We start from the raw sequence: 26,731 nt of genomic DNA, 5'->3' as shown, positions 1-26,731 counted from the left end.
GGTAATTCTCATCGTCGAGTTATTCTTACCGGATTTAATTAGTTTTTTGCTGGAGGGGACAAAGTGTCCATTGACATAATATTGTTAGAATGTTTTCTTGTGTTGTTGTAGTTGTTTAGTGTCACCAGTTTCTTCTTCACAGAACACCAGCGATATATACCTTGTCGTCTGACATTAATGTATTACGCCTTGTTACATTTCTTCCTTCTTTTTCAAGTTGTCTTTTGGCAGTTCTGAGATGCCAGTCTTCAAGTGACTCTTTGGAAGTGCGGTCAGGTTCAATAAAGATGTTAGTACCGGAAAGTATTTCTTTTTTGTTCTTCATCACATTGGCCTTTACTTCAGAGCATTTCAGGTCCACAATTATACGTTTTGCAAGAATTTTGATCGAGTCAGAACTGCATTCAACATTAAACTTAACCTTTAAGAAATTTTGTACAAAAGCAGCTTGGTTGGAGGCTGGTAGGGTAAGTCTCATAATAGCAATGTTATTTTTCTTGCGCTCTTTTTCTAAGTACTCCAATTTCTTCGACACGTCTTCCAGTTTCTTGCAAATTTGGATCTCGCTTCCAAACGATAGAGTCTTTGCTTGAGATTCCAGCGAGATAGAGAGTTCTTTTAGCCGTTCAACCTGGGAATTTTTAACAGAATCAGTTTCTAGGGCAGTGATTCGGGTTTCGAAGTTGGCTTTTGATAGCTGATACTCCTCACTGAGTTTTTCAAGACGATGAAATTTTAGCGCATGCATCTGTGAATAAAGTGGAGTTTCGCAAGATCTTATTAGTGAGTTCCTTGTGGTTAGCCTCTTGGTCAGCTCTAAGCGCTTGAATTTCCTTAAGTATTTTTTCCATATCTGATTCCTTATTGGTACCCATAATTTGTGTATTTGAACAGGTACTAGACGGAATTTTAGCTGGTCTGGAATCAGGAACGAGGTTTTGTGGATCTTCCAGCTCCCATTTTATTTTGCTCTCTAGAAAATTTCGTATAGTCGGGCAGGAAGATGATCTGACAGCGTGCAGGCGCTCAGCGTTTGTTGGACGACCTTTTCTGACAGATTCGTTTGAAATTGGCGGGGTATTAGATAATGGTAACTTTAGCTTTGGCGGCTTGATCAGTGCATCAGAGGGTTTTTGATTGGATTCAGAGATGTCGTTGTTTGACATTAGGTGGTCTACAGGCACGTCTCCCTATGAGGGATAATGCTTTAACCTAAATTCACAGTGTCTCAGAGAAAGACTATTGATAGTTATTAATTGACTAATTAGAGCATCAATATTTATATCACAGTCGCTTAGTGCAGCTTAGATGTCTCAAATGTCCAAGCGTAATAATTATATTGTTATGTATACTATATTTTATATCAGCTAACAGGCAAGCACATTTGAAACACAACCACACATCAGCGCAGCCTAGATGGCACTCTCTATTTATTGAATATGAATTCACTATTGTAGATAATTAAGATAATTTATTAATTAAACTGAAGTTAATATTGATATTTAAATGAAATAGAATGTGTAAAAGATACGATGTAAGAATTATGATGTTAGTTTTTATAAGCAGATCACGTGAATATTCACAGAATGTCGTACTAGTACCGAACTCCAAGCACAACTGTTGCTCTCGGAGACGCGTGGTCAATTCAATTATAAAGCATTTTATTGACATAGATTTAGTGTTACAAAAAATATATTTTGTACTTATAATATTATGTTTAATTTTCGGTTCCCATTAATATAAACATTACCGAATATATATTCAAATGTAATATAAAAAAGTAAGTAGTTATGACTAGATAATCTTTTAGTATAGGGGGAAAAATAAAAATTAAAAAACCCTATGTAATTAAAACCTTAGCCTATGGTTAAGTGATGCACAGTTGTTGCGGCATCTTATATTTTAAAAAGGGGTGTGACTTTCTTATTTTGCATACATTTTTGAGAATGTCAAGATCGTTAAATTTAGTATTATAGAATTTGATAGCAGTGTCTTTGACGTATTCGCTAATAAGCGGTGTATTATACTTGTTATTGAGATCTATTGTTTTAATTCTGCTGTCAACATAAGTCATCATTTTGAGACACTTATTTTGTATAATCTGTAGTTTTTTATAATTAGTTTTACATGTATTATTACTCCACAAGGGACATGCGTAGAGCATGATCGGTCGAATACACATATTGTACATGATGATTTTGTTTTTTATACTGACGCTGCTGTTTCGGCATAGTAACGGGTAGAGAATGAAAATTGCGGCATGAGCTTTTTTAACAACCAGTGATATGTGGTTGCTATAGCTTAATTTTGTATCTAGATTTAAGCCGAGATATTTTGCACTATCTACAAACTGAACTTTCTCGTTAAATATTTGCAAGCTAGAGGAATACTTAGATTTTTATGAGAAAATATCGTTGCTGTGGTTTTACTTGTATTAATTTTAATCTTCCATTTCAGGAAGTATTTCTCTAGTAATTCAATATGACTCTGTATATATTTAATGATGAGATCTTTGTTCCAAGAAGATGTAAATACAGCAGTATCGTCAGCAAAAAGCGCTAGTGACGTCTTTGGATGTTTTGGCACATCATTAATATATACAAGAAAAAGTGTTGGCCCCAGAATTGATCCTTGTGGGACTCCAGCAACGATTTTTCGTTCTGAACTAAGAGCTTTATTAATACTAACCATAAATGATCTTTTGTCGAGGTAATTATTAATAAATTTGACTATATATGTTGGAATATTATTTAAAGACATTTTGTGAAATAAACCACGATGCCACACTGTATCGAAGGCTTTCTCAATATCTAGTAATAATAGTCCAGTACTTTTCCCTTTATTAAAATTTAAACTAATATGATTAGTCAGGCGTGCGAGCTGTTGGTATGTGCTTCGCGATTTTCTGAACCCAAACTGTTCATCTAGTAGTATATTATTATTTTGTAGATGTTTAACAAGTCGTTTATTGATAATTATCTCGGCAACTTTACCCAAAATAGGAAGGAGACTTATGGGACGATAGCTACTTGGTTCTTTTTTTGGCTTACCAGATTTATGAAAAGCTAATATTTTAGCTTTTTTCCAGTCGCTCGGAAAATAGCTTAAATTTATACATGCGTTTAGTATATACATTATTTGTACAATAGCTTTTTTATTTAGATTTTTCAGGACTATATTCTGTATTCCATCAATGCCTGGTGCCTTTTTGGGTTTAGTCTGCTTGATAGCGTCGAGAACCTATCTGGGAGTGATACGTGGTATTTCCGCCCTATCAATAATTTTATTCACTATCACATTGTAGCTTTGGGCTACCTCAGTTTCTGTACTCTGATTTGTTGCAGAATTTGTTAGATAATGTACTCGCTCAAAAACATCCGCAAGAGCTTCAGCCTTTGAGCGATCATCAAGTATGATTAAGACGCGTGGTCTCGTGCCGTCGGCTTCTATCCCACGTACGACCGTGCGCATGTGCAGCAGCCATAATGTCGTACGAATAGCTACGGAATTTAGCGATGGTACTCGAAGCCCCCGCGTCACATAAAATACTAATACAACTATAATCGTATGCATTTAGATATCACGGTCTTTGTAAAGGCGTTAGGCTAAACACAATATAAGCAATATAAACTAATACAATAGAACACTTTTTTTCAAACATACATGACGGTATTCACGGTTCCCCAAACTAAAAAACGAGGTATATAAACCCACACTAGTTCCCAAAATTACACCCACCCCCCCGGGTGATTAGCTGTCCGCCCCGGGGAGCCTAAATTATACCCTTGGAAAGCGAGTGGAGAGTATCCTCCTCGCCCTCACCTACACGGCTTTTGATTACCTACCGTACCTCAGCTGAGCCTCGGTACGGGGACGAGCACTTTCATCCGGTCGGTCAAAGGATATCGATGATATTGTCTCATATTATTATGATGTCATTCAGGAAGGGGTTAGTGCATATATTCTACGTGCAATAAAAAAGGATAGTAATTATCCCTGCTGGTTCAATGAACACCTGATTAGAAAAATAAAGGCCAAGAGAGCGAGGCATAGTAGATACAAGAGAACTGGGTGTCATTGGGTCTATGAAGACTTCTGTAACCTGAGAAAAGAGTGCAAGTAATTATGTATTCAATGCTATAACGACCTTGTAAAGGGAGCTGAGAGTAAAATTTATGGTAACCCAACTCACTTCTGGGATTTTATAAGGATGAAAAAGAGTTCAGATCGAGGAATACCATCTAATATGGAGTGGAACGACCGGACGGCTGAGGAAATTGAAAATGTCGGTAATTTGTTAGCTGATTTCTTTGACAGTATTTATGAGAATGGTGGATCTCTATCCCAGAATGAGAGAGACAATCTACAAAGGAGGTTGGTGGATGGTAATTTCAATTTAGGCAGAATCGAGATCACCTTTGATGAATTGCTGAAGGGTCTACTGTTGCTAGATCGGTCTAAGGAACCTGGTCCTGATGTATACTTTGCAAGAAAATATTAATAGATTATCAAATTGGTGCGAGCTCAATAAGCTAAAATTAACCGTGAAAAAGTGAGCAATAATTAAATATGAAAGGGCTTCGGCGATCAATAATCATCAATACTACATCGGCAACGATATTTTAACTCAGATTGACGAGATTAGAGATTTGGAAATTTAGAGGGATAATAAGCTCACATTTAAGGTGCATTTGAATAATAAAGTAGCCAAAGCTAACCGTATAATTGGTAACATACTGAGGTGAAGTAAAGACTTCGAGAATGATAAAACACTAGTTTTATTATTTAACACCCTGGTGGGACCTATTCTGGAGTTTGGGTGCGTGATATAGGACCCGATTTACAATTATCAGATTAAGAAGTTTGAATTGTAGAAACCCAATTGAAGACAGGGATCTGCATTGCCAGTCGAGTGGTTCGTGTCCATGCTAAATTATCGACCATATTTTCAGCCCTTTTTTATCAATTATTTTGAATTTTTATACCCACCATTTTGGTGCCCCTTTTTGAATTTTTATACCCACCATTTTACCGCGATTCTGTCAATCATTCTAACCTCTCCCCTTAAAAACAAGACTTGCTCATGACATTATTTTCGTGAGATATCAGCTTTTTATGTAACCCTTTGTGATGCAATCAAACCCCACTGTTTCGCATTATGGTGATGAGGATTAATGATATAAAATCAACTCATGACTGCGAAACTGTTATTATGTTTTCGGTTGTGTCTGTGCACTTGAATAAAGTTGAGAAGATGGAGTCTCAAGATTTATCAATTACACAAGATGTACAGAGCATTATAAGACTATGTATAATAATGTTCTCGATGATCCTCATTTATTGCAGAAGGACTGCTATGAATGTAATAATGAATCTTTTTATGAGCAAATATCTTAAAATAATTATTGTAATAAGGTTTTATAAATAAAAAAATTAAATTACAAATAGAAGTGTTTTTTTTATTATTATTTATTTTTTTTTACATTAAGTTTATTGATTAACACAAGTTCAATAATTTTATTGAATTCTTGTATTCGTCGGTGAAATCGTTCTCTATCTCTTGCTGCTTGTTCCCATGGACCTTTCCTTGCTTGTCTGGATGCAAAGTCCCACACATACATGTAGTGTATGGTAGGATTAGGATCAAACTGTACACCCATTTTAAGTAAGTTTTCTTATAGTGCTGCTGATTGGATTGTACTCAATTATTCGGTCGTGAATTATCAAACAGTAAGCAGCAGTTTGATTTGGAAACTGTGCTGACGATTCAAACTCTAGACGTATATCCACAGGCCCAGACTTGATTGACTCGTTCTGCTTGGAGCACTCAATTATATGCAGAGGAGCTGTCTTTAGACAATCTTTCTTAGCCAATAGCAGTTCAGCTTCTTTTTCATAGTAAGCACTTTGAAAATTTGTGTACATGTCATACATCAAAGCGTACTGATTATTTGTGATATTAAGGTTCAAATTTCCATATGGATAACTCTGAGAGTTCAAGACGAGCTTAATATCTCTTATGTTGCAGTGGTCAAACTCGCTTGCATTTTTATTCGACTGATTCTTTCTCGCTGTTTGAAATCCAACGATGACAAAACGAGGTTTCTCGAGTTGATTTGTTGTTTTGATTGCCCAAATGTGATTGGTTGTAGCTGGTAGCAGTGGATACTCATACAGTTCCCAAGTCCGAAAACTGATTGGGATGGCTGGATCAGAGGTTATATAATTCAACACCTCAATTTTTTGCTTGTCAGACATTGTTATATATGGTACAATCCACTCAATTTTCTGGATTGTAATCGTTACATTTTCATTTTCAGCGGTAACAACATAAGCATTATGATCAGTATTTGATCTAATCAATATCACCCTGTGGAAAAGGTCTGATAAATTCTCATAGAAGACATGCGTTATCAGAAAACAGACCGTATTTGTCCACGAAAAACCTTATAAAAACTGATAAAATTATTTTCTTATAACAAGTGCGTTGAAAATATTTTTAACTTCAAATTCTCATAAGAGTTATAAGAATCTTGACAGAAAATGATCAATATTTGTCAGCTATAAGTAACTATGAGATTGAATAATGTTTATGTCAATGAATAAGATCTAATGAGAATATCATTGAAGTAATTTTATCAGACTTCACTAGTACAATAGTAAAAAAAATTTTTTTTATTTTTTCTTCGTTATTCATACAAATAATCCGGACAAAGCTAAGTAACAATCTTTAAAATATTTAATGAGTAAGTTCAGATTGTTTTATTGAAAGATTAATATTTGTCGTTATTCGAAAGATTTTTATTAAAAGGATATATATAGAAAGTTCAGTTAGTCAACAAGAATCTAAGAGAAGAGACTTATTAGAATCAATAAGTATTTCAGTTCAGGTAGTTTTACCAGTTTTAATCAGAATTTTTTATTCTAATTTTTTATGCTAAATCTCAAGAAAAATTGACCACAAGCCCTAAAAATAATATTTATTGCATAAGGTTGATTCAGGCAATCAGTTCAGAATCTTAATAAGATTTTTTTTGATATTTCTAAAGAAAATATGTATAAAAAATTCATTCAGTGGACACAAAGACAAGAGAAACATTTACAAGAAGTGATGAATAAATTTGTACAGTGAAACTATCAGTTTTTATAACCACAATTGATGTGATTTTTTATGCCAAATATTTAGCGTAATTAACTAAGAATTTTTGTGTTAACTTTTGGGATTAAAGTAGTTGATTCCATCGATAATATTATTACCATTAATGTTTTTATGATTTATTTAATAAAAGCTTTTAAGGAGCAAATACAAATTATGAATATTAGATCTGAAAAATAATCTTTATGAAACTAAACCAGCTATAAAACTAATAGTTGATTAAACTATTATAAATAAATGCGTAGATACGAATAATAGAACAATAAAAATATTTAAAACTTAAAAGTAGTTGAGCGATATTAAAACATAAAGAAATTGGTTATCCTTCGGTATTTGTTGAGTCATAAACTTTGTGCCCGTCTTCTTCAATTGAACCAACGTTTTGTTCATGAACAACACCAGGGTCAATTATTTGAGTCAGGTCGGCATCCAAATTTTCATCAGTTTCATCAATTAATTTGGAATTTTTACTCCTTGATTCATCCTTCTTGGTATCTTGCTTGTTTTCACCGTCCTTCTCTGATTCTTGATTAATCTCTTCATCATCAGAATCTTCGCTGCTTTCTTCACTGTCAGAGACTACAGTGTTTTTTTCAATATTTGACGTTATCACACCGCTCTCTCCAGTTTTCTAAAATAAAAAATCATGTACGTTTTGGCCTTAGCATCATTCAATTGTTACTTAATTAAATTTCAGTTATTTATAATTCGAAAAAAAAATGCAAAGATTTACTTAATTTAATAAGAAAACGGTCATTTGAGTGTCTTTTGAACGTTTTCCGATTTAGAAAATGAACTTGAATAAAGATTGAACATTTTTTAAAGTCAAAACTTAGCGATTATCAATCTCTAATAATAATTATTTAATATTTACCTTTGGCAGACGTTTTATTTCAGCTCGAGAATCAGTTATTTTACTGCTTACGTAAGAGTAAAACAATTTCATTTCTGCATCACAACGTTGTTTTGATATTCCTGAATCTTCTAGGTAATGCAAGGTTATATCTGTAATTGTAATGTTCATGATTATTATTGTCGTATTAGATTAACTAAAATTTAGTTCAAAATTATCGACATGGAAGTGAATACAAACTTTTATTTAAAAATTTTTAGTTTTCTGAAAAACCTGAGTCGTATATGAAAAAAAGAGCTGCAGTGGAATAGTTTAAAATTGAGTTCTTTGTCACATAATTTAATACACTATTGAGTATAACTGTATAAGATTGAGTTTTGAATATAATGGATAGTATATTTTATGATTAGTTATTTGAAAACGATTCAGCGATAGCCTGTTTTTATTCAGTGAGAAACAAAATATGTTCATTCAAAAAATTTTGTGCAATATATTTTGGAACACTACCTTTTACGGCTTGTAATCTAGTTGGATCCAGTCGTGGTTTTTGTTCTTCTTGTTTTACTTTGTTGGACTTAGCCCCATGAACACTGCTATTTTGCAATTCCTCAGGTGTAAATACTGCCATCATCATTTGCCTCACAAATTGTGAAGCACTTTTAGCTTTAATTTTTGCCACTAGATAAGAGTTTTTCGGTACAAAAATACCTTGTCCTAGATGGATCTATAATCATTTTCATTCACAATCATTAATTATTAATTTAATTCTCGTAATAATAGAAAACAGTATAAAAAGGCTTACACTATTGTCAGATACTCGAGTGAAACCAACTTGAGGAAATCCTGTTTTTTTCTCTAATTGAATCGATCCAAGATTTGATGGCGTAGCTGTAAAATAATTTTTTTTTAATAATTCACTATTTTATCATTATTTCGATAGTTTACGATTTTTGACTTTTGTAGAAATTAAATATATAAAAATAAAGAAATTATTTTTACAATTTTTAATTGAATATATTGAACCAGAAACCATGAGAAGAAAATTTTAGATCGACATATACTTATCAAAATATATAATTCCCTTTGTGATCATTAGGCTTGGAATGATCAATTGTAATAGAATCTAGTTATTCGACCATTAAATTTTTATATATAGAAAATTTTTAATGACTTTCAGTTCAATAAGTATCATACACATAATAAAGATAATAAAAAAGCTATTTCTATTGGTAATTGAGAATCATAAAATAAATATAGTAAAATATGCTAGTATACCTTTGTGTTCATTCCAATTGTTTAATAAGATTTTTAACATTTTGCTTTGGACTTGCTGCTCCTTTTTGATATCATCTAGATCACTTTGCAATTGGTCCAATTGGGTTATTAACTTTTCTTCCTTAACATGATGTTTTTTCTTCTTCTTGTCTTTCCCAGGTGTAACAACACTGAAAACACATTAATCTTTAATTGAAAAAAACATCTCAGCTAGGTTATTTTTTCTAGTCTATAAATCCTTTAATTGAAAAAACAAAAATATGTTCATGAGTATAGATTCAGAAAAACAAGATTTAAATACGATAAATACCATTTACTAAAATTAAATTAATAGAATCAAAGCTTACATTGTTTTCGGCTCAATATCCGGAACTTTTTCCATTTTATCTTTGAAATCATTACTTCCCATGTTTGAAGTACTAGGTCTCTCGATAGTTATTGATAATTGTTTTTGTTCTGTTATTGGAGATTGGCTACCATGGCAATGGTGTGGTGGTGATGAAAATAAACCTTCGCTCGAAGGTGATACAGGAATCGTAACATTTTTGTCGGTTTCTTCTTCAGATTCTTTGACTAGTTTATTGTCAGTTGGTCGTACCAAAATAACCTTAATTTATAAAAGAAATTTGATTAGTAGACAAATCCCTAGAATAATAGTGAAAGACAAATTTTTACTTATGACTTATGATACATACTGCCGTCGAAAGAACTTCATTTTTTCGAGTAATAATATTTTTTTGCTGAAAAATGAAATAGAATTAACAAATATTGAAAACGAAATATTCTATCACACTAAGTATTATTTTATATTTTTGTTTTCTTGCGGATGAAGCATTTATGAAATTGAAAAATAATTAAAATTCATAAAACTAGCAAAAATTATTAAATTCAATAAGGTGTTCATTTTACAAACTTTTATTATTCATAAGAAAATAAATTGTTTTTGTAACTTACTTTACGTAATCCCGGTTCTTTTTTCATTTTTTTAGAGTCCACGAATTCCTTCAACAATTAAAAAATATATAAACTTATTAACTCGTTGGTACATTATAACAATATTATTCTAGAAAAAAGTTAAGTTGAACAAAATATGGACAATAACTTTAGAAAAAAATTTTCATATTTAACGTACATTTTCTTTGTTGAGTCCATCTAATGATTGGATTCCACTGTCATTGCTCTTTTTACGCTATAAAAAATGAAATATTTGTCAGAATGATTCAATATTAATAATGCTCTTATTTAAAATTTACTTTACCTTCTGAGGTTTATCTTTTTTCACTTCAGATTCAGTCGTTTCACGCTGTTTGAGATTTGATGATGCTATTACACTACGTTCTTCAGTATTAAAACGATCCTATAATAACAACATTACATATTAATAGATATCTTCTTTTTAATTATTTTTCGTGTACGTTAATAATGACGAGTGTGGATAAAGTGACCTATAATATAAACCACTAAAACCATGGAGATTTCATTATTAATCACTTCATAAGTATACACTCGTATAAAATGAAATGAAATCGATTATTCTAAATATTTACTATATTTTAATAGGAAAAGGATTTGAATAAGGATTAATTTCAAACTAATGATTGTTGAATAATCAGACAAGAATTTTAATTAACTGCTTCTGAAGTATTTAATATACATAAGTACTGTAATCATACTCATTATAACTTTTCTAATTAAAAAACAAAAAAATATGACTTCATTACGAAGCTTATATTTTATGGAACTTTTGAATCAAATCTTCTTCGGTAATTTAAGCTCGTTTTAAAGTATTTCGATTGATTGAGGGCCAACTCAATAGTAACAATATACAGTTTAACAAAACAGTAAATAATGTAATTTAAACCTGACCAAATTTAAAACAGAGACAAACGTTATTTAAAATTTTAAATGAACTATATTGCGAATTATAAGAATATCTCAAAGCAAAAATATGTGCCTAATATATAAAAGATATACATTCAATAAAAAGAATACCAACCATAATACGTATTCCAATTACTAATGAACATAGTGGATTTGTTTGACAGAATTATACATTTTTATGTTTAGTAAAATATCTGATCAAAATTCAATTAATAGTAATCATAAGTGATAAGTAATATTTAATTGATAGAATTAAATAATCAATTTATCAATTGATTAATATGATCAATTCATAATCAATGAATCAATCAATCAATAAATAATTGATAGAAATCAATTCATATTCAAAATATAAGGGAAATGACAGATAAACTGAGATTGATCTATCTCTACGAAAATAACTTTTTCTTCAAAATTAGATATTCTTGTTAATATCGGTTCATGTCCGCATTTATCAGTGATACGATGAATATGATCTATTTCAACACTACCAATTGAATAAGGAACAGTATCTAAAGGACAGCCATAAGCATAACATTGTTCTTTTATAACTATTAAATGATGGATGTGAATAATTTGACCGGACTGTATTTGTATAAAAGTATCATTAGTTTTTGTAGCTCGAGTATAATCTGTACTGTGAATCACAGTTTTTCTATAAATACATTTTTTATAAGCATGAATCAGAACGCTATGATCATTGATAAGATTTTTAATTTTGTTTTCAATTTGCACATGTATGCGTGTTTTTCCAGTAAGAACAATGTTATCTGAAAGTTTTAAGACATCCTTCAGTTCGTCATGAGTGAATATTTCTTTACAAAAATTTTTACATTGAGACGATGTTGTTAAAAAATCTAACTGTGATAAAAGCATTTTTTTCTTCAAAAATTTTTTTGTAATTTGATGGCTAACGCTTCGTGGACCAGTTATTCCTTTTTTTAGATTAAAAATACCATTTTCGAAGGAAAAAGCTGATGTACCCGTCAACGGACCGGTTTCTTCTAAAGATTTACACAAATGCCAGAGAGAGTGTATATTAAATGTCATAGCTGATTCCGAAAATTCAATTTGAAATAACCCAACAAATTTCGTCAAATCATATTTAGTCCTTGCAATATTTTCATCAGTAATTTTTCTTTTCAGTAAATTAAAAACACTTCGAACGAAAAGAGCGTACATTTCTAAAAATTCTTGATCTGCAATACCATCCAAACACAGAAGGCTCCAATATAATAACCAAGATTCAAATTCAGATGCTTTCCACTTACACATATCAGCAGTCGGTCGAGGTAATCTGTATATTTCATGAGGTGGTTTTATAGATGTCAAACGTTTATCAACAGCCTCGCGTTGTTGTTTAGTTAATTTGAATTTTACTCCGGGTGTCTTTAATAATTCCAATAGCTGACGCGTAACTCCTAACAAACAACCATGCATGTAGTCTATTGGAAACCCCCAAACGCTATCAAAGAGAGGCAATTTTTCAACAAAACTCATAGGTCCTTTAACACCCATAATTGTAGGTACCTTACTTTTTAAAAGAAACGTTTTTTTTATTTTTTCAACTTCTTTGATATTTTCCAAATGAGATTCATGAGTTCGTAAATTTGGTTCATCCTCACTAAGTGGATAGTGCACCGCATGTCCAACATAAAAACCCGGCTCATAACACCAACTACATCCATAATAGCCACTAAATTTCACTCGATTTTGACATGTTGCGCGTGCCGGCGTATCGACACAACAGCAAAGTAGCGTAAACTTTAAATTACAATTTTTTCCGGTTGAATGATTAAATATATCAACGCCATTGTTCGTCAGGTCAATAATTTGATCACACAATTCTTTATTGTAAAGATTAATAAATTCTGACTTAGGTTCAGCGTCTGTTAAGAAAACACCACCTAGAATGATATGTTTAAAACGTTCTTCTAGAGGCAATTCGTTAATAATTAATTGTTGTGGCCAAAAACTCTGCTTCGAACTTTTAAATATAGGAGCACCGTCAGTGTTATAATTTAATGTAAAAATATCCGGGCAGTCTTTTTTTAATTTTTTATATAAGTTAGAGTCTCGAATATCTAACATATTAGATGATCGATTTTCAGTTTCCACATGACTAAAAAAACTATTTTGAATTTCAGGTTGATTTAAAATTAATTGAATTTGATATTTAATATCTACGCTCATGAAATAATTTGTTGATTGAGAAGAAACACAAAATTGTTCTTTACATTTTTCACATTGAACATTTTCTTTTTTAGAACTGTTTGGCAATTTTTTTTTGACGAGAATTACGTTACAAGTTTCACAAAAAAAAATTAAGAGTTATTTTATCATCGGTAACACCAAAAATTTTTGATCTTGAATAATAACTACAATCCCACGATTCATAATCAGGTCCAGCTAAGATCTTCACTAACTTCAGCAAATCATTTTGATCGGATTTTGTTAAATTTTTAGAAATTGAAAACATTTCTATCATTAATAATACGTCAGATACTTTAAGATTGGCAGATGGAAACATGAGACGATTACTTTCCGCTTGGCTGGCATCGAATAATTTTTCATTGGGTATGCTACCACCGATTTGATCATAATCATCGTCAGAACCTATATCGTCATTACAGCATGAGCAAATGCTATAAATATCATCGCAACTGCTGTTTATGGATGTATCATAACAGAGACTTTCACCATCCACGTCAATATTTACATCGTCATCGTCAAAGGTTTTATTATTATCATTAAGGGTTGTAAAATTATCAGCTGATGTATCTGATTTCAAATCGGAATTGCTTGAATCATACATTTGTTCAACCGCATTACTGTCATCGAAAAATTCTAAACCTAGTTAGGTAAAAAAATTTAAACAAATTAAAACGTCATGATAGATACAATCGAACGTATACGTATATTTAGTTGATTATAATTTTCTAATGACATTTAGTAGTTATTACTTTGACTATCATGAACCAAATAATCGAAACAGGTGATGAATGAATACTTTACTAATAATTGACATAAAATTAATAATTTACAACATTAAGAGTGAATATACACATTGTTATTTCTAAATCTAAATTAAGTATAAATTCATCAGCTTATTACAACTATCCTATAGATTATGATAAGAAGTATTAGGGTGATTCAAAAAAAAAGAATATTTTTTTTTTCGTTTGGTACTCTGAAAAATAAGTTCCTAGACACCTCTAAGAAAGCCTCTCCAAGCATGAGTTCTTAATTGTAACGGGAAGGTCCTCCTTCTTACAGTTTTCTATTTTTTCTTATTATCAGATAGAAAAATTTATATCTCGCTTCCAACTACTTGAAAAAATATCTTGTTCCTTAGATTTTGTAAGAAATTGAATGCTCTACAAAAAAGGTCTCTTACGATTTTTTCGTAAACCCAACCGTTTAAAAGATATTAACGGTTAAAGTTTGATTATTTTTGGGAAAATTTTTTATTTCTTATGAATTTTATAACTCAATGAAAAAAATCATTATGAATGATGAAACTCATAGTTTTGTAGGAAATTTACTGCTCTATAAAAATGGTCTCTTATGATTTTTCGATCAAGTTGAGCGTTTACGAGATATTCATCGTCAAACATCAATGCATATCAATTTTTCTAGTTTTTGATCAATAATTCGAAAAATTTCAATTTATTCTGTGAGTTTCAAGGAAATTTAGACAAATTTGAGTTTCTATGAATAGAAATATGTTATGAACTATTTTTTAATTAGTTTTTTTAGTCTTGGACATGTTTGATTACATTAAAACAAAAAATTAGTGCATTTTTTTAAATATATAATTCAATTTAGTGTGTTTCACATGTGTTTCACTTTTTTATCGAAGAATTTATTTATTTAATTATCAACTGCCATATAATTTTCAATATTTTCAACATAACGGTACACTTTTACTGTAAATAATTTCCTCTATTGCAGTTTGGGTAGTTTTTTCGATGTTCTTTGATAATTTGCAATAAGTATTGGAATTGCTCTTCATTTTTGTCAAGCATTGATTATACTCACTAACTAATGCAACAGCTCGTTCTGCTGAATCATTAACAACTTTCAATTGGTTAAAGTATTCTTTATTTTCAATGTAACTGTCATTAGTAGGCCACGATTCAATATCTTTATCAAGGAAGTCATATGGTAAATCAAAGATTTTAAAGAGATTTAAAGACTTTTTAGAAACAAAGTCACTCAGACTTTTTGCGTTAATGAATTCAAATCGTTTTTATCAATTATAAATTTTTTAGCTTTAGAATCTGTACCGTTACGAGTATTAACAGCTCCAACAATATTTTTTTACTTCCAATGAAACGGTATCGTCAAATAATGATAAAATGGCAAGTTCATCACTTAAATACCATAAATGCAAAATCATTTTTTCACAAGTTGCTGAAGAAATCAATGAATTGATATTTTTGTACTCGAATAAATTTTTCAAAAACTGCAAGTCATGATTAGCAGCAGTTGTTGCAGAAGTTGATGAAAACCAAGCTTTTAAATACAGTGTAACTATAAATATACAAATTTGCCGAAGACCGTCCAATTCTTTATTAGAAAGTTTAAATTCATTTCTGAATAGAAACATTTTTAAACTGTAAATTGCCTTCGCCATCCACCTAGCATGATGAATTGCACCAGGACGTTTGAAAAAAATTTCTTCTTGAGGCATTTCTCCAAGGAAAATCAACGACAATTCCAACAATTCTTTATAGTCATCTCGGGGTTGTAGTAACTATCAAAAACAATTAAAAATTTGTCAGAAACAAGAAAATTTTTTTTCTTAAAATCGCAGTTAAATCATACCTGTAAGGATTGTGCAATTAAACTAGATATTTCATTTTTTTTATCCAAAATGATATCAGCAACAACAGTATCTTCAATTCCAGATTTATAATTAGTTTTATTTATTTCATCCCATGATTTTTTAAATCTTCCGAACATTGGTACGTTTGGCCCAGATGACACAGGCCAATATACTTCAAATGCACTTCTCAATATGATCTCAAAAATGTGGTGACGACATGGTAACCAGATTAACTCTCTTCCCAAAGTCTTTTCAATTGCCTTACATGTACCGTTATGAATTCCTGTATAAAGAAAATAGATAACTATCGTTAAATTTAATATTTTCAACAAATTGTAGATTATATTTAAAATCCAAATGAGTAAATAATTCTCAATAATTTCAAAAGTGAAATTCAGTAAGCAATAAAAATTAAACTAGAACGTTAATAATTAAATATTTTTTAGATTAAATTATCATTGATAAGTTACCTGTATTAACTGCCGTCGTGTCAAAACACATCGCCTTAACATAATTAGTAATACCCCATTCACTCAATGTCGATAAAATGGCTGATGTTTGATTGTCTGCCGTCCCAGAATTCATTTTTGGAACCCCAAGTAATTGTTCGGTACCAAATGCAGTTAAAATAACTGGTAGCCGTTCCACAGATTTTGATCCAACAAGGTCATTCAGCATTTTTCCGTCCCAATGCATAACGTATTTATCGTGTGTCTTAAAGTTGTCATTAAGTCCTTTAGCAATGTCTTCTCTTTGAAGCATACGAGCTCGTTGAATTGAACTATAACTGAGCGTTGTATCTTCAATTTTAATACCTACTGCTAGTAAAACCGGAGCAATAATAAACATCGCATTTCTACTGCTGACATTAACTCGGTCGAGTCCAAAAATGACTTCAGGAGTTAAGACATCAAGTTTTGCTCGTTTTGTCGGAATTGGAGGTTCATACTCTGAATCAGATCCAAAATTTGTAACTCCACTTAATGTATACGTAGAGAACGACTCTGATTTTTCACTTGGAACAATCGCATGACTGGTAGACGGTTGATCTAAGTCTGGAATAAGATCTGTTTTATAAATTAAACGAAGAAAATGTATAGAATTTATTCATTTTGATGACAAATAATTAAGAAAGGACTCCAAAAATTGTCTAGTCAAATGTCATCTAGTCATCTATGAAAAGTTACACTACTACCTGACTTTATAATAATTAAATATCTCAGATACTTACTACTCTCATCTATTCCCATCATAGTTGTGGTTAAGTTTGACACAGGTACATTATTAGAAAGAATCTCTTTATGGGTACCGAATTTTTGATCCAAATACAACTTTCTAATATTATCATCAAGCACTTTTAAGGATTTTTCGCTCACAATGTCGAATAATTGTTCAAGATCAGTCTGAAATTTCATTTCCTTTTGGTTTTGCGCTGAATTCTTTTTATCGAAATTTTTTTGTAATTTTAACCATTGACTGTGATAGCGAAGAAATTTTTGACTGCATTAGGAGCTCCACTAGTTGGAATTTGATTTTTCTCCACAGTTCAATAACTTGGTCAACTGAATTTTTAGCACTTTGTTTGATTGAATACTTTAAAATTTTAAGTTGGTAGAAAAACACACGCATAACCTCTTTCACTTTTGGTAACTTACGTTCCGAAATTCTTTGTAGAGGTATTCCGATAAAACGTATTTCTTTATTCATTGTAGGTTAATTGATGATAAATAAATTTATGTGATGATTATAAGACTTATTTAAAATGAATTATTTTATTACGTATTCAAGATGATCAGTTTTAGGAACACTGAAAATACGGTATTAAATGGGTAGATACTGAAGATAGTTGAGAGTAAAAACATAGATGGCGTTAGTTTCAGAAGACAAACAGAAGAAGAAATGGAATTCAAAACAAAAATCCCCTCGAACGAAAATTTTATGTATATTTTGTGAAAAACAATTTAAAAATATGCACTGAACAAATTTTATAATAATAAATGACAACGCGATTAAGATTTTAAATTATTAAAGATAAAATTTAAAAAAATATTATTAGAATAAAAACTTTCAAATGAATTTTTGAACAGAAAACATCTATAGGAGTTGCTTTTATAATAAAAACTCAAATTTGTCTAAATTTCCTTGAAACTCACAGAATAAATTGAAATTTTTCAAATTATTGATCAAAAACTAGAAAAATTGATATGCATTGATGTTTGACGATGAATATCTCGTAAACGCTCAACTTGATCGAAAAATCATAAGAGACCATTTTTATAGAGCAGTAAATTTCCTACAAAACTATGAGTTTCATCATTCATAATGATTTTTTTCATTGAGTTATAAAATTCATAAGAAATAAAAAATTTTCCCAAAAATAATCAAACTTTAACCGTTAATATCTTTTAAACGGTTGGGTTTACGAAAAAATCGTAAGAGACCTTTTTTGTAGAGCATTCAATTTCTTACAAAATCTAAGGAACAAGATATTTTTTCAAGTAGTTGGAAGCGAGATATAAATTTTTCTATCTGATAATAAGAAAAAATAGAAAACTGTAAGAAGGAGGACCTTCCCGTTACAATTAAGAACTCATGCTTGGAGAGGCTTTCTTAGAGGTGTCTAGGAACCTATTTTTCAGAGTACCAAACGAAAAAAAAAATATTCTTTTTTTTTGAATCACCCTAAGAAGTATAGTATAAAAAGTACACATAAACACTTTGACATATATCATTGTTTCTAATATATGATGTAAATGGATAAAATTTAAAAAGCATTTTTAGTAGCGTGCAAATGTATTCATATAAAAAATACTCTTAATTGTCAATGATCATTTTAAATTATTAATAATCATAAAAATCTGAGTCTCAACTTCACTTCTTTATTAAAATCATCATCGAACCAATAAAATGAAAAGTTTGTATTTAAATTTGTCCTTTCATAAAATGAAAGTTTCTTATTTACTTCAAATAAAGCCAACTAATTTATATACGCATACTTTGATAATTTCGATAGCATTAACTTTGCATACCTACTTTTTTTTTCAATAGATGCATCAGTAAATATCGTTTGCCAACGAGATTTTGTTGGTTTGCTTACACTATTTTCATCACATGATGGATTCAGCAAACGATTATTTAATCTCTTCATAGTGATCGGTTGAAAAATTTACGATTCCTAGTATATAAAAAAATTATTAAAATTTTGAAGCGATAATAGCCAATGTAATGAATGCAAATAGTGACAGCGATAAAGAATTGTTCATAACCAAAGAAAATACACCATGAAAAAATTCAAAGAACTGTTTTTATATTTTTTTCTTCATCTTAAGTCATGTTTTTTTTTCTTTAGAACTAAAACGAAAAAAAATTGAAACGAATTAATCAATGACATTATTTTTGACTCGTTTCCGTTTTTTTAAGAAAAAGAAAAATGAAAGAAAAATCTTTTCATAATAAAATCACGTGGGTCAAAAGCTACATTTTTAATAAGAAAATTTTATTCTGTCTTCCCATTCATTTAAATTTTAACAATAATGTTCATCGATTTAATGTTTTTATTATTTTGTAAGAAAATTTCTTTTTAATTTGACTCTTATTTTATTTTAAAAATTGTTAAGATAGCTAAGAAGTGAGCAACACACGATTTTTGTACCTTTCATGAGAAAAAACACTCCCAAGAAATTTTATAATCAAGCTCTATTATGAAATTATCATAAATATTTAGTTCAATTAATATTGAATTAATATTATTATTAGACTACGATAATAATAATTATTATAATAATTGTTTTTAGTTGTAAATTCAATTAAGTATGTAGTCTTTAAATATATTTATAAGTATTTATAAGAAATAGCGCAACAATTTAAACGAGTGTTATTATTTGTACAGAAAATATAGCTTAAAACAGTACAAAGTGCAGGAAAAACTATAGTTAACAACTCATATTTTACACATACATAACAATAGTATATGGTTACTGTAGAATTATAACTTTTAAAATTAATCTCTTAAAGGGTTAGGGGTAGTCAGGATTTTCAAAAAATCGATTTATTTTTTTTTGCATTTTCTTTAAGTATAATATCTTAAAAATATTCTCTGAAAATTTAAAGTTAATCCAATCATTACTTTTCGAGTTATTCGATAAATAACAAAGAGCGTATCACGGTACATCAATCTAATGTGAAACTTTAAATGCGTTTTTCTCAAAACTATGTTTTTTGAACTGGTGACTACTGTAACTCGAAAACCGCTCGGTAGATTTTAATGAAATTTATACAGCTTTTAGAATACATAATAAACTCGGGCCTGATCGAAGGATTTTTTTTTTTCGAAAATTTCGATTTTTTATGACCAAGTAACTGTTGATTTTTTCCCTAAAATCTAGAAAAAAATGTCGTGAGGCCGACATTTTGTTAATTTTTGAAAAAAAAAAATATCCTATCTATATAGTCACTCATCACGATATCTCGGGAACCATCAGACCTAGAAACTTGAAATTTGGTAGGAATATTCCTTTCGCCGAGTAGAGGTCAGCTAAGAACGGATTTTATGGAATTCCACCCACAAGGGGGGTTGCGAGGGCGTTAACAATGAAAAATTCCCGTTTTTAAACTATAGCTCCTATCGACACCAAATTTGGTAGGAATCTTCTGTAGGAGATGTAGAAATAATCTATGAATGAATTTCACGATATTCCCCCCCCCCATGGGGGCTGCGGGGGTGACTTTGAACAATGTAAATTTTTAATTTTCAAGCTAAAGGTCCTATCGACTCTAAATTTGGTAGAAATCTTCTGTAAATGATGTAAAAATAATTTATGAACGAATTTTACGATATCTCACCCCCATAAAGGGTTGCGGGGTGGCTATTAACAATGAAAATTTTTAATTTTCAAGCTATAACTCCCATCGTTCTCAAATTTGGTAGGAATCTTCTATAAGTGATTTCAAAATGATGTAAGAGCGAATTTTATAACAACCTACTCTCAAAATGGATTGCAGGGGTGGGTGTTAACAATTAAGATTTTTAATTTCCAAGCTATAGCTTCTACAGGTTTTAAATGTGGTAAGAATCTTTTGTATGTGATGTAGGAATGCTATAAGAGCGGATTTTATGATAGCCTACTTATAATATGGATTGCGGGGTAGGTGTTAACAATTAAGATTTTTAATATCCGAGCTTTAGCTCCTGCAAACCTTGAATTTGAAAATACTTTTGATCTACCCACCTCCTCCTACACATCTACCTCATAATTCTTACGCATTTAACATGTCGCGATATCAATTGTTGCCCAGACATTATCCTTGAGGCAATAATTTTTCTATTGACTCAAGAAAATTTATTTGTTTAAAATGGTGTTCTCGGTTAAAAATATTTTCATAATTTCAAGGTAACATATTTTTCAGCGTATTAATAACAAAATAAATTCACATATGATGTTAAATTCAGCTAGAAATAGCTTTTCTCGAATTCTGACTTCAAAAGGGATTACGCGTGCGTTAACAATGAAAATCTCTTATTTTTAAACAATAGTTTTTATGGCCTCAAACTTTTGTTGGAACTTTTTGTTTACAATGTAGAAATCATTTCAAATAGGATCGTACGAAATTCCTCCCCTACATAGGAGTGCGGGAGTGATGTTTGTCAAAAAATTCACATTGTTCCTATAGATATAAAATTTAATAGAATCTCAGGAGAAACAAAAATCACAGGGATGGCCTCCAAGGACAACCAATTAAAATTTTTTTCTTTCTTAATAATTATATTTTCTTACAACAATCGTCTCTTTAGCAGCGGATAAAAAGTCATCATTATAAGGTTTCTAAAATTTTACTTCATATGTAACTATTGAGTCAACGGACTAAGAGATTAACATACATTTTATTTTTATTGATCATTAATCGATGAATTGTTGTTATTACGGAGAAAATTTTAATTAACAACAAAATTCGCTGGACTTTGACCTAGGCAGATTTTAACTTCACTTATGAGACCTACAATATAACTTTAACTGAAATTTCCAATGCTCATTTAAAATTTTTTTCGTTGTATGAATTGTTATTCATTTTTTCAAGAAAGCCACGGGAATGTTATATTAATTGCACATGGAAAGTTACAATACATATTAGCTAGAAGGATCACGTGGATAAAAGGTAAATGTTACTCCGATGGAATTTGGAATCTCTAAGTCAATATAACATTCCAATCAAATTTCAAATTTAAATCTATAAATACAATTCTGTAAACGCCCAGCAGAGCGGGCGGGTAACAGCTAGTCTATTTATAAAATTAATTTTTTCAATCCGATTGATTTTTGATAAATCTCCAAGGACTTATGATTGTCACCGCAAAGACCTTTTTTTGGAACTAGGTCAACACAAACAGCTATAACTTTGGAAATTATTAATTTTATTTTTCCAAATTTTCGTGACTTCAAGTCAAAACATTGTGTAATAATGCCATATTATTACTTCTGTAAAATAACATAATTTAATAGCAAAAAAAAAATACTGAAAATTCTCATTTTTTCGTGTCTCTGACTACCCCTAACCTCTTAATGAATGTCTTGAATGAATATAGTTTTCTAAACACTATATTTACTCATCACATATAATCTTGAACTTAATAGAAATGAACCCTACAAAATTTAGATTTTTAATTGTAATCCTTTTAATTTTGTCCTGAAATCACCCAGATGCTATAAGAAAAAACAGTAGCTTTTTATGTCATGCATAAAATTATGATCCTTTACAATAAAAAAGTAAAATACACTGCTCAAACAGAAAAATTGAATTCATCATTACTTTTGTCAAACCAACTTTAGTTAATTTAATTGAAATAATAATAAAGATCTCTGGCGTATGTTAGACAACAGTAAGATTTTAAGTCATAGGCATATAGTTGTTAATTGAACAAAAAATATTACATATTCTCACAAAGTTTTGCAACTTAAGAAAAGGTCCCATATTTTTCTCTCCTCGTACTCACCGAGAGAAATCAAACCATCTTTGTTGCACTTTCAAGAGCAAAGCTATTACAGATGAATGAATTTCTCTTAAGCAAATGAAAATTTCGAAAAAAAAAACGCTCCGATAAAAAGTAGATAATTAAGTAATGTATCTCCTTATCATAACACTTTTTCCGAGATTTTGTAATGTTTAGGAGTAATCGATGAACCTGTAATAGCTGGGACCGCTCGTGAATAATTAAACAATTATAAAGTGTATAAGTTGTAATATTGTATATAATTAGTATGATAAAGTTTAGAAAATTTAAAATAAAACATCTAAAAATTTCAAAATATATCTTATAGATTCTGTTATAAAAATTCATTTATATTTTATCAGAATGTTTGAGATCGTTCCGACATAGTCATGTGAAATATGTAATCTAAAAAATAATTTCTACTTATTTTGAAAAAAGATATATCTTACTTCTCGGTCATGAAAAATAAATATATAGAAGTTAAATATTATTGCACTTAATTTAACTGACGTATCTAGTACTGCATCACTGTTAAATTTATACAACAATCTACACTACATTGATGGAAATTCTTTCAAAAATAGCGGCAACGACTTTAGAAAATCGAATTGACAACAATAATCTTTAAAAACTTATAACATTTTGAGTGAAAAGTAAAATAAAAGTGAAAAAATTATTGAAGAATTTACCCAAATAAAAAGAAAATTCTAAGTAAATTGACCGAAAATACAGATCCGTATTTTATCGTCAGAGATACTTTATTAAAATAATAATTGTCTATAGTATAATCAATTATTTACAATTACTATGTACTTTTAAAATGTCAAATTAAGATAAAATATTTTTTAATAAAGATTAACCCTAAATCAGCAGACACCTGAACATTTCTTAATTTTATTTAAAAAATAAATTATTTTTAATAACATATTTTGTTTCAATTAAACTTGTATTTTTTTTTAATTTCTACGAGTGGAAAGTTTTTTAAAAAGTTTTCGTCGTAAATATAAAAATGTAAAAAAAAATTCTGAAAAATGTCAGGTGCAAAAATGAAATTCATCAATAATAAAGTTAAACAATACCTTATTGATGGCTGATAACTTTTTGTTTAATAAATCACGCGTGTTATTGTCTTGGGAAGCACCAGTAGATTTTTTTCTACAACGCGTTTGATCATCAGTTTCAGATAAATCTGACAATAGTGCTGCAGGTGGAAATCGTACTCGCTCACCGTTTTTTATGATATCAGCAAGTTCTTCTTGTGACTCTGAAAAAAAAAAAATATATACAGTAAAGTACATAACACACTTTTGACTAAATATGTCAATACCTATGGATTTATTACAAATTTTGATAAAATCTGGACGAATCCACTCATAAAATCAAATATACTCATAAGTTCTGCAAACGTAGATGTCAATATTTTATCAGAATTTATCATTTTTACTAAAATACTTATTGATTCTTAAAGGAGGTTTTTTTTCTTTAAAAGATTCTTTAAGTTTTCTCAAAGCTAATAACACCTTCTACGATTTATTCATTTTGGACAGTTTGCTTAAAATGTTTACGTTATTGTATGTATTCTATTGTATTTGATTATTTTATAAGTTAATAGCAAAACATAATATCGAACAATCTTTTATGCGTCGAGAAAATGATAATGAACAATACACATTTAAAAGAGCATAGATTTTGGTTTCAATGCATTGTTAATTAAGAATTTAACATTATTTATATATTATCAATAAAACATTTGACTTACCATGAGTAGCACCAACCAAACACTGGTAATATTTACCTTGTATCTTAACTTGAAATATTTTATTAGGATTACTCTTCTTATATTTTTTTATTTGGTTAATCGCAACTGTGGTAAATTTACCACTGCTTATTAATTTAATATACGCGTACATGAGAAAATATTTTTTTATCCTATAAACAATTGAATTGAAATTATATTTTAAAAGTTATTACCAAAAAACAATCAAACTATAAAATTATTGTGTAGCACAATGAATGTAAAAAAAACAAAGAAACATGAAAAAGGTTCAAACGCGTCAACCCCTTACAGAACTCAAGTGACAAGTGAACACGGTTTACCACCTCAGACTTCGGGTTGCCCTAAGCACGCTCGCGTCGAGAGCGGAAAGACCTTTGATTGATTATTGAGACTACAAACTCTCTTTGTCTTACAAATATATTTAGTATACATTAAAGTAGTATTTTGTCCTCTACTTATACACAGCAACGCTAATATTAACATCAAACTTGCAAAAGTAAAATAAGGTATGCAGTATCGAAACGATGAATAATACACGAATGACAAAGGCTAAGAATTCGACATCATTTTTTTTTATTTTATTTTTGGTAATGAATTAAATAATTTTTAGTTTTTGTATGAAGTTTGAATCGTATGAATTTTGATAAAACTAAAGAAAGTTTTTTTTGCTTTATTTTTTCTTGTACAAAAAAAAATTAGCAAAAAATTAATATGGCACTCTTTACTAAATATTTACACTACTTACCTTTTATTTAGTATATATATACTACGACAGTTTATTTCTTTGGACTCTCAAAAACATTAACAAAATAAATAACATATTCATTTTAAAGTAAAAGATTTTATGAGAATCTTAATAAATCTCATGAAGCCCGTAGTTGTAAATACATTTTATATGCTTCGAGTTTTTACAAGTTAACTCCATTAAAATTTTCTTCGTAAATGTTATAAAACTTTTATCAGAAAATGGTCTGCATTTGTCCTCGAAATTCCTGATTTAATCTTTTGAAATTTGGAAAAAAAGTACGTCTCGAGTTTTCTTATAGAAAATGATAACTATGTTTCAGCATTCTATAAGATATGACACTACATGAAAATTCTCATTTAAACTTATAAAATTCAACTGATTTAAAAAAGAAATTTTATTACTGAGATTCTATAAGTATTATATTGAACCTAATTTCTGAATAAATCTCATTGAAAATACATTTGAAATAAATTTATATAAACTTATAAAGCTAAAAATTCTTACTAAATCTCATAAATCTTTAATAGTATTCACTTATACAATCTCACAACTGATTAAATCTCAATCATTCTCATAGAAATAATGTCGGTAATTTCTGATACAAAAGTGATTTTGATCAAAACTGATAAATTCTTAAAAAAATCTGTATCAGAAAATTTTTTCGTTCTTATATACTTTTTTTTAACTTATAAATTCTGATATAAAATTCTTGATATTTTATAAGAACTTATCAGACCTTTTCCACAGGGATATGCTTGCACTCATCTAGAGAAGACCGTGATATACCTGTGACCGCATCTAAAAAATAATAAATAACCATATTAAGATAAACAAATGTTGCATGTAAGAATTCGTTTTTTTTTTTTCAAGTTTCAAAAGACAAGTAAGTAAATCTATCAAAAAAGAAGAAAAGAAATAGATTTCCCGATTCTTAATTTTTAGATATTGTTCATATTCTTCTTGCATCTTTTAACAAATAGGCTCTAACTTTTATATAGAACGAAATTGATTGCTATGATTCACTTCTACATATATAATTTCTCATTAATTTTCATTAGTCAAAATAATTTGTCAGAAATAAAATATTTTTTGTACAGCATTATTTGCTAGTTTTTTTGCAGCAATAGTTTGAATTCAGTGAGTAAAATTCCAATACAGTTTAATTAAAAATATTTCTATCTAATATCAAATAACAACTATTAAGTTACCCGTGTAAAAAAGTTGC

The 26,731-nt window shown here is 29.6% G+C and overlaps 2 protein-coding genes across 2 annotated transcripts; both read right to left on the bottom strand.

Annotated features, from left to right (window-relative positions):
• Positions 1 to 7,270: 7,270 nt before the first annotated feature.
• LOC141527585 (uncharacterized) lies at positions 7,271 to 24,891 on the bottom strand. Its single transcript, XM_074243153.1, has 12 exons — positions 24,741 to 24,891; positions 24,061 to 24,245; positions 10,543 to 10,641; positions 10,417 to 10,473; positions 10,239 to 10,286; positions 9,980 to 10,024; positions 9,632 to 9,891; positions 9,285 to 9,454; positions 8,812 to 8,897; positions 8,517 to 8,733; positions 8,031 to 8,161; positions 7,271 to 7,787 (listed from the first exon to the last, which is right to left on the bottom strand). The coding sequence occupies exons 1-12, from the start codon at positions 24,889 to 24,891 to the stop codon at positions 7,476 to 7,478; spliced, it is 1,761 nt and encodes a 586-aa protein (XP_074099254.1). The 3' UTR covers positions 7,271 to 7,475.
• Positions 15,451 to 17,079, bottom strand: LOC141527214 (uncharacterized). Its single transcript, XM_074242571.1, has 3 exons — positions 16,467 to 17,079; positions 15,996 to 16,279; positions 15,451 to 15,924 (listed from the first exon to the last, which is right to left on the bottom strand). The coding sequence occupies exons 1-3, from the start codon at positions 16,843 to 16,845 to the stop codon at positions 15,466 to 15,468; spliced, it is 1,122 nt and encodes a 373-aa protein (XP_074098672.1). The 5' UTR covers positions 16,846 to 17,079; the 3' UTR covers positions 15,451 to 15,465.
• Positions 24,892 to 26,731: the final 1,840 nt, after the last annotated feature.

The sequence above is a fragment of the Cotesia typhae genome, unplaced genomic scaffold (genome assembly GCF_013202065.1).
Source record: "Cotesia typhae breed Kobodo isofemale line unplaced genomic scaffold, CoteBio_Ctyphae contig_4, whole genome shotgun sequence".
Lineage (NCBI taxonomy): Eukaryota > Metazoa > Arthropoda > Insecta > Hymenoptera > Braconidae > Cotesia > Cotesia typhae.
This window is presented reverse-complemented; position numbering and strand designations above follow the sequence as displayed.

What these genes read in the sequence shown, in the direction of transcription:
- LOC141527214 (XM_074242571.1), bottom strand. Translation starts at nt 16,845, where the DNA reads ATGTTTATTATTGCTCCGGTTTTACTAGCAGTAGGTATTAAAATTGAA. An exon ending in CACGACGGCAGTTAATACAG is followed by an intron (nt 16,280 to 16,466) that starts GTAACTTATCAA and finishes TTCTTTATACAG; the next exon opens with GAATTCATAACGGTACATGT. An exon ending in TAATTGCACAATCCTTACAG is followed by an intron (nt 15,925 to 15,995) that starts GTATGATTTAAC and finishes TGTTTTTGATAG; the next exon opens with TTACTACAACCCCGAGATGA.
- LOC141527585 (XM_074243153.1), bottom strand. Translation starts at nt 24,891, where the DNA reads ATGTACGCGTATATTAAATTAATAAGCAGTGGTAAATTTACCACAGTT. An exon ending in TTTGGTTGGTGCTACTCATG is followed by an intron (nt 24,246 to 24,740) that starts GTAAGTCAAATG and finishes TTTTTTTTTCAG; the next exon opens with AGTCACAAGAAGAACTTGCT. An exon ending in AGTTATCAGCCATCAATAAG is followed by an intron (nt 10,642 to 24,060) that starts GTATTGTTTAAC and finishes TTGTTATTATAG; the next exon opens with GATCGTTTTAATACTGAAGA.